At 41.3% G+C, this 9867-nt stretch overlaps 1 protein-coding gene across 1 annotated transcript in view; it reads left to right on the forward strand.

Moving 5' to 3' along the window:
• arid3c (AT rich interactive domain 3C (BRIGHT-like)) overlaps positions 1–8694 on the forward strand; it is a gene marked incomplete at its 5' end in the record, with an annotated part of 56595 nt that extends 47901 nt beyond the window's left edge. The window contains 5 exons of the mRNA XM_084552369.1: positions 40–223; positions 2432–2676; positions 4438–4746; positions 6406–6495; positions 7744–8694. Of these exons, the coding sequence (XP_084408495.1) occupies positions 40–223; positions 2432–2676; positions 4438–4746; positions 6406–6495; positions 7744–7916 (1001 nt within the window). The 3' untranslated portion in view covers positions 7917–8694. The remainder of the gene's footprint in view (positions 1–39; positions 224–2431; positions 2677–4437; positions 4747–6405; positions 6496–7743) is intronic.
• Between the last annotated feature and the right edge of the window lie 1173 nt (positions 8695–9867).

Below are 9867 nucleotides of genomic sequence, written 5' to 3' on the forward strand. Positions count from 1 at the left end.
AATGGAATTGATTTTGGATATTGTGTTTGCTTTCTGCAGGGACTCCAGTGAATCGGATTCCTATCATGGCCAAGCAGGTGTTGGATCTCTACATGCTCTACAAGCTCGTCACAGAAAAAGGCGGCTTAGTGGAAGTCATCAATAAAAAAATATGGCGTGAGATCACCAAAGGCCTTAACCTCCCTACCTCTATTACCAGTGCAGCTTTCACTCTCCGAACACAGTGAGTACAAGCACAGATGATAACCCCAGATGGCTGATAACCTGCGCTCACACACTGTTACATGTGTACCTGAGATGATTGAGATACTTTGTTGTTTATACTGTAACAGTTTTAGATCAAGTATCCCTTACTTTGTTTTCTTTAAATGCCTGTAACAGTTTGATTAGATTTATCCAGACAGGTAAAAAGCACAGTCGTCTTTATTGCAGTAAATAAAGACAAAAGGACTAAAAAAACATCCAACAAGAATGTGAAGAATGCGTTAGAGGCAGGATACACCAGACTTGTACTGTACAGTGTTAGGTTAGGTTCACCTCAAAATGTGTACAACACTGGCTTTCACAGCATTAGTTCTGAATGGATTTGTCATTGATCAAAAACGACACAATAACGCGGAGCAGGAGGATTTCACAGTTAGTCAGTGTGTGAACAGATGGATGGCGGCGAGCGCAGCGCTGGATTTAAGAGAACAAGTACGTCAGGGCTTCAAAGAGCCGATCACGCCCTGTCTTGGTGTGCCGAAGACAGGCTCCCATTAAATATGAACACATGAAACACAAAGTAGTATGCTGTTAAAAAACACCATGTCTTCTATTTGTAATGAGCACAGAGTTCAGGATAAAAAACACACCCGGAGGTTTTCTGATTTTAGTAAGAATTAAGTGTGACATTTCAGATCCTGTCCTTTTAAGTTGTAATCAGTAGATATACTCCTGTAGATTACTGTGAACGACTTCCAGCGTCTCAAGACAATTAATCACAGTGGATTAATTGCTTCATTTGCAAAGATTTTGAAATGTTATTTATTATCTGGAAAAACAGTACAGATGTGCGTTAAACTGAATGCACCATCTCATAAAGAGTAGGGCTGCAACGACTGCGTAAATATTTGTGTGGAATAAGTCGGCGTGTTGCATCGTTTTACTGGAAAAACCTGAGCCTAAACATTGAAATTGAAGAAATGAATTAATCTGAGAGTCTAATAATATGACCAGTAGATAAAAACCTGCCAAAACCCCAAAAGAAGAAGTAGTTGCACTCATACTAAAATAGTGCCCCTCTGAGCTGAACTGCTGAATATTTGGACTACTCCAGTGAGTTCAGTCTGATGGTTGGTGGGTGGTCAGACCCTGGGAGTTGTCATGGTGTCTTTGTCTTTCTATGTGGAGTTTCCACGTTCTTGATATGCGTGCCGTGTTTCCTCTCACACAGAGACATGCATGTTAGGTTCATTGGTGATCCTAAGTTGGATGAACATGTCATGTGAGTGTGAATGGTGACCATCTGATAATGCAACTGACTTTTCAGTTACAATCAGCACTACAAGTCACTGAAGTTAAATCATACTCAATGTTAAGTGTGCTAATTAGTGAAAGAATATAGCAGACAAACATCTTTTCTAATCACACAGAATAAATGGGAACTTTTATTGAACAGTATCATTTGAGAAAGGTTCAAATCATGATTATGTTTAATTAAAAGTCTATTAGGGGAAGTCCTGTTTATTATTTTATTATTAGGCAAAGGCTAATACAAATCAACTGCTCTGAATATAGTCGATGCATTCACTGAAAAAACAATCAGTCGATTAATAGACTGAAAATATAATTGTTTGTTGCAGCCTTAATTGAAAACCAATGACATGATTTTACAACCTGACAATCAAGGTCCTACCTGACTAAATCTAATTTTGTAAGCCTAGTTTAGTTTAGTTTTATTATTTATACTTACATTTTTTTCTTTACCGAGACATTAACACACAACTACTACTATAACTGCAACTACTTCTGCACTACTTCAGTACTCTATCTGCTCCACTGCAACATATTATGACACAGAATACAGAAAGACTTTCTAAACAGAGATATACAGAATCTACAAGTGAAACCTTTAACTATACAGAATGTACAATGTACACTTCTATTGATATATACAACTGTACACTGTTATTGATATCTATCACTACACATGATAGCTGTACGTACATTGGTACTGATGACAGTACTAAAGAGTTTAAATTGATGCATGTAGTGCAAAATACAGTATATGTTTAATATAATATATTTATAAAAACTGTACAAACAGGAACATTTGTCGTGCAAAGTCTACTGGTCAATCATACTGATTGTCAATTGATAATAATATGTGATAAAGAAAAGGCAGTTTAAATCATTTTTTTTTTTAAAAAGTGTTTCTTCTTCCCGGCAGATATATGAAGTACCTCTACCCGTATGAATGTGAAAAGCGGGGGCTGAGCTCCCCCGGCGAGCTCCAGGCAGCTATTGACAGCAACCGGCGAGAGGGCCGCCGGCAGAGCTATGGCTCCGCGCTCTTCAACTACTCTCCCGTGGGCACCCCCTCTCTCCTGTCCTCGCCAAAGATACAGATGTCCCACCTTCCCATGTCCACCCACCACAGCGGCCACATCTCTCAGGTGCCTGTGATCAAGAAAGGTAAAATGGAATGAGACAAGACTGAAGTACCATTACCTCAGCTGTTTATTTGAAACAGTATCGCTGTTTCCTCTCCTTTAGTATATTAATATATTTTGACAAGAAGTTTGTTATTCGCTCTCTTATAAATTCAGAGCGTTCATTTCATTTTTAGACTCCATGTACTGTGCCACATTAAATGCATTTAACTGGTTCAGTAGATATATTGCTACATGCCATGCAAAATGTGCAAACAGTGTTTTACTAAAGGGATTATACTAAATGTGCAATAGGCATTTATTTCCTAATTTATTGCTGGAAACTAAGCAAATGTGTATTTCTGAAATTCAAAGGTACCCTCTTTTTAGGAAACATTTCTTTTTGGAGAAGTCTGGATTGCAACTAAAATCAGTGCGCCTCGAAAAGCCGTCACACAATTTCTATTTTCAGACTATTTTAGAGTTAATCTTGTACGTCCTGCAGTCAGGAGGCCAGAGCCGAAATAAGCAACTGTTTTTCTGTCACTCTGATTCATTTCCTCTTTTACGAATATTTTGTCGAAGAAAAAGGTTGCACGTGATGTACTGCACGGGTCCTGGCATCTTTTGGAGAAATGGCGGCCAGGTCACTCAGAGAGAAGTCGGCCGGGTTTTGCGTGTCAGAAATTGCCTTTCGCAATCGCAGCCCACGTTTCCATTTATTCATGCTCATGCAACGTGTGGGTGATGTGGTCATTCCCACCAAAGTGGAAACATATTGCAGGACTTCCTCAATTTTTTTGAGACACACTGATACACCACAAAATGCATTGGGAGCTCTCTGAAAGAGAAAGACAGCAGACATATCTAAAAAAAAATTAATAGAGTTTTAAGGAGTTCATATTAGTTAACAAACTGAATGATTCATATCATCAGCCTCTAGGTATTCCTTGGTTGGTTGGCACCTCTGAACATCTGAATGGATGCTCATTGGGGTTTCAAAATGAAGGGAGTCATTTATTCTATCTGCTTATCATTTATTTTATCTTGAACCAAAACAAAGAATGACCCGAGCTGCTTCAGCTGAGCTCAAGCTGTTCTCTACAACAGCGATCACAGCCCTGTGCACACAGTTCCCAGTTCTGCCTTCTGCTCCCTCTGCAGCCATAGCCGGTCTGTTTCCTTTGCCATCATTCTGATCCCTGATACTATTTTGTTGTATGCAAATTCTTATATCCATTCAGGAATTGACTCGTGTGACGTGCTGTTGCCACCGTTTCTCAGGATAAGTTATTACATCTGATTGTGGCGATGTCAACCCTGTGACGAAGGGCTTTTAAGCCTTTCAAAAGCCGTTGTCATGGGTAACTTAACATAAGCAAAAAGTGTTGTCACATGCATTATGAAAGAAATACAGAGCCAGTTTGGGAGTATGTAAAAGAGCTATGGGAAATGATAAATGCTTGTATTTATATAGTGCTTTACCTAATGGTACTCAAAGCTCTTTACAGTCACACTGTCACATTTACCCACTCGATCACACACACATTCACACACCAGTGCCAAGCCGCCCTCTGGTTCATTTACAACCTGCTCTACCTACTGAGCCACAGCTGCCTTAGCGTACAGCTAGTTTAAATCCTGTAAATTACTTTCAGTGTTTATAGCAAAGCATAATCTACATGATCAGACTTATTTATGGACAGTCACCAGGCGCAGCTCAGTTACATGACTTCAGACATGACTGTACCATACAGGAATGAGAACAGATGATCACGTTCTGAAATTGTGTTTTTCTCTCCAGAAGAGCCCCTGGTGTCCAGCTGCCTTCCCGGCCGGATGGCCATCCCCTTGTCGCCGAGCAGCCACCACGCCGCTGCTGTGGCCGCTCACGCAGCGGTGGCTCAAGCGGCAGCCGCGGCTCAGACGGCGGCGGCCGTCCAGGCGACGGCCATGGAGCAGCTCAGAGAGAAGCTGGAGAGCAGCGAACCGCCGGAGAAGAAGATGATGATGGTGGCAGAGGAGCAGCAGAGGATCATGCAGCACGCCCTGCAGCAGAACCTGCTGGCGATGGCCACCCAGCTACCCCTCAACATCAAACTCAACAACAGAGGTGGGAGCACTCACTGGAGGTTTGAGAGTATGGTATGCACACTGCACTATGTGGACTTCGTATGTTTTGTGCGTGCTTTATTGTCTGGAATAATTCTGACCTTAGTTTTCCTTGTACGCTCTGTATCATTGGCACTAGTCAGACCAGTGTCAGCAACTTTTCATCCAATTCACTATTGGCTATTTATTCTAAAGGGACAGCTAATGTCACATCTGTTACAAACACCAGTTCCCAGTCTAAATGATTGCTTCAATTTAAATATCCTGGTTGAGCTTCTTTCCTGGGAAGCCAGCCTGACTTCCCCGCCCACATTTTTTTTTGCAGCAGAAAGTTGGTCTGGAGTCTCTCCATTTGGAACTGATTATGCTCCAGCAAAGATCTGCCGGACCAAATGATTTGACTGGTCCATCAGATCTTTGCTGGAGCATTATCAGACTTCAGAGCAACTTTAAGGGGAGTTGGGGAGGGATGTTGGTAATCCCTCGAATGAGGTTCCCAAAAAGGACACGGGGTGTAGGGGAGTAACAATAAAAGATTCCTGAGAAGAAATAATACCATCATAACTCATTCAGTAACTGTGGGTCTGATACACAGAGATTTCTAAAATTAAATATGCTGATTCAGTTTGATTTTGATGTACAATTTAAAGTGTTCCTGTTATTTTTGTTTTACTGCCTTAAATACCAGTTTGCCCTACCACAGTGTGTCATTAACAGCTAGTGGACCCATCAGAGAGCTCCTCTGTGAAATGCACGAACCACTAATGTGCACATACTTCATCATATAACACGTGCAATTTGAAGTTCAGCGCCATAGGTGTTTTGAAGAAATAGATTTTCCCGACCGCAGGCAGAATCCAGCTTATCATGAGTAAAAATGCCTGTCTGGCTGGGCTTTGGCTGCAGCCAGCGCGGCTCATTACGAGCCATAAGTCACATATGACTTAATGATAGAGGCTAAAGGAAGAATAAGGGGTCCACCTGCTCAAGTGTGATATCATTTCTGTCTGCTTCACCGACTCTCTCATATTAGTCATAATAGTGGGCTTTGTGCTTGATACGTGATGGAAAAATGAGTGAGAATCTTTCTCAGGTTAATTCCCATGCTGGTCGTCTGGCTTTGCCCTCACACCGTAACACTGTAATTTAGAGATTACATCCAAACACTATTATTTGTCTCCACCCAGATGCACTCAGATGGATAAATTTGTGTTTACAGATGGTTTGATATCCGGACAGCTCGCTGAGATCACTGTGTGTGTACTGTTGGTCTGTTTTCTTAACACGGGTTCATTTTGTTTAAGATCTTTCATGTTTCGTGTCAGAACTAAGAACTTCCTCTCACCAGGTTTCCCCGGCTGAAAGAAGGTTTGACTGAATAAAAAAAAAGAAGACATTGTGTTATTTAAAAACCAGTCACATTTACTGTATTTAGCCAAGTTTTCCAACTGTGTTGTGACAGGATTCATCCATAATTGACATGTGCAAATGGCTGTAACCTCTTTTGACAGTTCTTTCTCCCCAGAACTCTTTAATAAAGCTCTCCTTATCCTGTCACTCTCTGAATTATCACCAATACTCCTCTTGCTTCTTCTGTTCCCTTTCTAAATGCTCATATTGAGTTTTTCTCCCTCTCCTTCTGTGCCTCCTCTCTTGACAGATGATAGACAAGAGACCGCATTGAACCTGTCTACCAACGGCATTAGCAGCATCAACATGTCAATAGAAATAAATGGAGTTGTCTACACAGGTAAATAGAGGGGCCGTTTGCTGATGTAATTGCAGGCAGGAAATTCAATAAGTTATAGCAGCACCCTGGTGCTTAGTCCTCTACGCAATTTGATGTCTTTGCTATAAAATCCATCATAATGAAGTGGCAGTCCAATAGAGTTAAAAAAGTTAAATATCTCAAAATTGGGCCTGTGGATTTGAGGTCGATGAGGCTTGTTGTCTTATGTGCCTGCCGTGTGTGTGTGTGTGCGCATAAACAGAGGTAGCTTGTGGCTTGAAGTAATTGCTGCCTCTCTGCTTTAGCGTAGGCCGTTCAACTTTGTGGCCATCACATCATATCTGAGCTCTTTCTCTGAGAGACAATGTTCAGGAGATGGCACTGCTGGTTTGATCTAGTTCATCCCGTCACAAGCTGACACTCACTTAAATCTGAAATAAAACAACTGCCGCACAGTTGACTGTCCGTATATCTGTCCATGGCGGACAGCTACACTATATATGCAATAGGTTGTGTTTACAAGTAGAATTAAAGTCTAGTTATATTATAGAGGAAATACTCTGCAGTTAAAATAAAGATGTTTATACCTTCAGCAAATACATATTAAGTCAGTTTTTCAAAATTCATATCATTTTAATTCAACTAAACTTTCCTTGTCTTAGATGAAGGTAGGCAGTTTTATGAATGAGAACCATCAAAATAATAGTAGAGGATGAGTTATTTCCTTCCAGTGGATCAGAAGTCTACATACACTTAATATTAATGTGTTCTAAAGTACATGTCAAATAAAGGATGGCTTCTGTCATTTTAGGTAGTTACTATAATGCTGATGTATGTTTAAGCGTCAATTTTTCAAGAAGTTTAGTTTTACTTGGTTATTCCACATCATAGAAATAGTATGTTTTGTCATGATGATTGACAGTTACAGATAGACAACCGCTCCATGAAGTGGTACCATGTGAATGTGAGAGTAGGAAAAAAAATGTATAGCTGAAATAACTCTACTCAATACTGTACTCACAGTATTAGCATTAAAATATATATATATATACACTATATTTAAGCCACTATGCAAACCACAGGGGGACATTTAAATGTTTTCAGATCCTATACAGGGCAACTACATATGAAGATAAATCTGAAAACGACAATAGAGGTCACGTTAAAGGAATTTGTTGTAGTCAGGATAAATATATCAGATACTGAAAGATTTGAAGTCAGGAGAGAATTGGCTCTGAGGCTGACTTCGGCTTGATCTCTGCTCCGCAGGCATCCTGTTTGCTCGGCAGTCGGCCATCGCAGGGATAACTGGACAACGTGTGAAACACAGCAACTGTCAGACTCAGGGAAAGAGCAGCCCCACGCACTTCCAGCCCTCCAGCTCCTCTTCCTCATCGTCCTCATCCTCGTCACTCCATGGACACAGATACTCCTCCCCTTGAGTTTTCTGTCTCGTCCCACCTCCTCGCCTCAACTCCCCCGCCCCGCACCGGATCCATTCTCTCTCAAAGACGGCCGGAGACACGGCCGTCGAATAAACTGCAGTTGTGTTTGAATGAGACTTTCTCTACATCCACTCCATCAGATTCCTTTAGATCAGCAAACAACAGACTGAAAAGACACAAACTACTCCCAGCCAGTAATTTGATGAGAGGTCTGCCTGCCCCCATGTTCCACTCTTCCTGCTCTGAATTAGCATTGTGTTTGAGGACATGTACCCTTTTATGTGTTGCCCTTCAGGTCCTCAAATGTGTCTGCTCAATACGGAACAGTTCAAAAGTGGTCACCCGTCAACCTAAGGTGAACCTGAAAGAAGCCAAACAAAGATTCCCTTTGAATCAAAAGATGTGGCAGTTGAGCAGTTTTTTCTGTAGAGTTTGTAGGCTTTCTGACCAACCTCAGAAATTCACTGTTTACAGGAGATACCAAAGAAGAAAAGAAACCTACGCCAGTTCAACGTGCCTGGCGCTAACGATGAGCTTTCATGCCAATCATCCATTCTAGCATGGACACAAACAGACAAAGCACATCGGAAGTGGGAATCAACATGTGTTCTGTAGGATCGCCGTCTAGACTACTTAGCGGTTTGTTCTCAGCTGATTCCGACTTTCCTCTGGAGAGTTACTGATTTCTTTCTCGTGTAGTCTTGTCTCTTGAACGTGGTCATCTCAGTCCTCTGCAAATGAGCAGCTGGTGTTATATTGTGATCAGGCCCGTGGAACCAAGCACAGTGTGTCCCAGTCGCATACCATTATGAATGTTATCATGATTAGGGATTCCCCAGAAACTTGTTTTCAGCTTTTCTTTGGATATACAGTGACCCGGATCACTGATAACCTTCGGAGAATCATTAAGCAGAGTTGTGTAAGGATAAGCACCAAAATTATCAATCTAAACATGTACATTTACATTTGATCCAGCAGGGTCCTTCAACAGATCGGGGCCTCTAAATTGGGCTCTACAGTAGCCAGTGTAACCCTAGCCCTGTGGCCTTAATCTGGAGCCCTGAGAAAGCTGCAGCTTCCTTGCAGACCTCTGGCCTATGGGGGAAATGCTGGTTGGGTTTCAGATTGCAGATTTTTTTTTCATGAGGTCTCTGTTGTGTATTGCATTTGGGACACCACATTCAAAAAAAAAAAAAAAAAAGGTTCTTCCCACGGAGTTTATATATTATGGATTTGGGACACATGTATTAGCTTTAAGCATGTAAACTAGTGTTCTAATCATATGTATTGCTGACCAGAAAATTAGCTGAACAGAGAATTATTATCACGTATCAGTGATGAAATATTCTGTTCCCAGCCAATAACTGCTCAGTAACTAATCAAACCAGCCATGGTGTTTATGTAAAAAAGCAAAGAGCTGTCCAGAGCTCTTTGGACACGTACATTTTTTCCCCCTTGTGATCACAAAATCAGTTTTGCTTGAGGACATGAGATATCTTGATCACAGAATAAATTATTTATTGAGTTTAGATCACGAATTAATAGAATTATATTACAAACAATCTTGTTAGTGAAAATCATAGGATGTTTTTCTGGAAAGGTAAATTTCTAAAATGAGTGGTGACAAGCGTTGTTCCAGTCCAGCCACTTTCCTTATTCATTTGGGGAAATATTGCAGTCAATATCATTGCTCCACTGCGTTGATTGTGGACAGAAACACTTACAAAACCTCTGCCGAGGCCGAGTGTGGTCGAGCTGCTGCATGTGAGATTGTGATGTCCTTCGACGCAATCTTCCACGGCGCACACCAACAAGAGCCAGAAGCACAATTGTGTGGAAAACTTTGGTGTTAACATACGAAGTGCCAGGCTTGTGGTGTTAGTGGACAGTTGAATGAGCCTCGGGCAGAAACGAAACAGAAAACAGTCCTCACACGGCTTTGGATTAT

This window comes from Chelon labrosus (genome assembly GCF_963514085.1).
Source record: "Chelon labrosus genome assembly, chromosome: 9".
Classification (NCBI taxonomy): domain Eukaryota; kingdom Metazoa; phylum Chordata; class Actinopteri; order Mugiliformes; family Mugilidae; genus Chelon; species Chelon labrosus.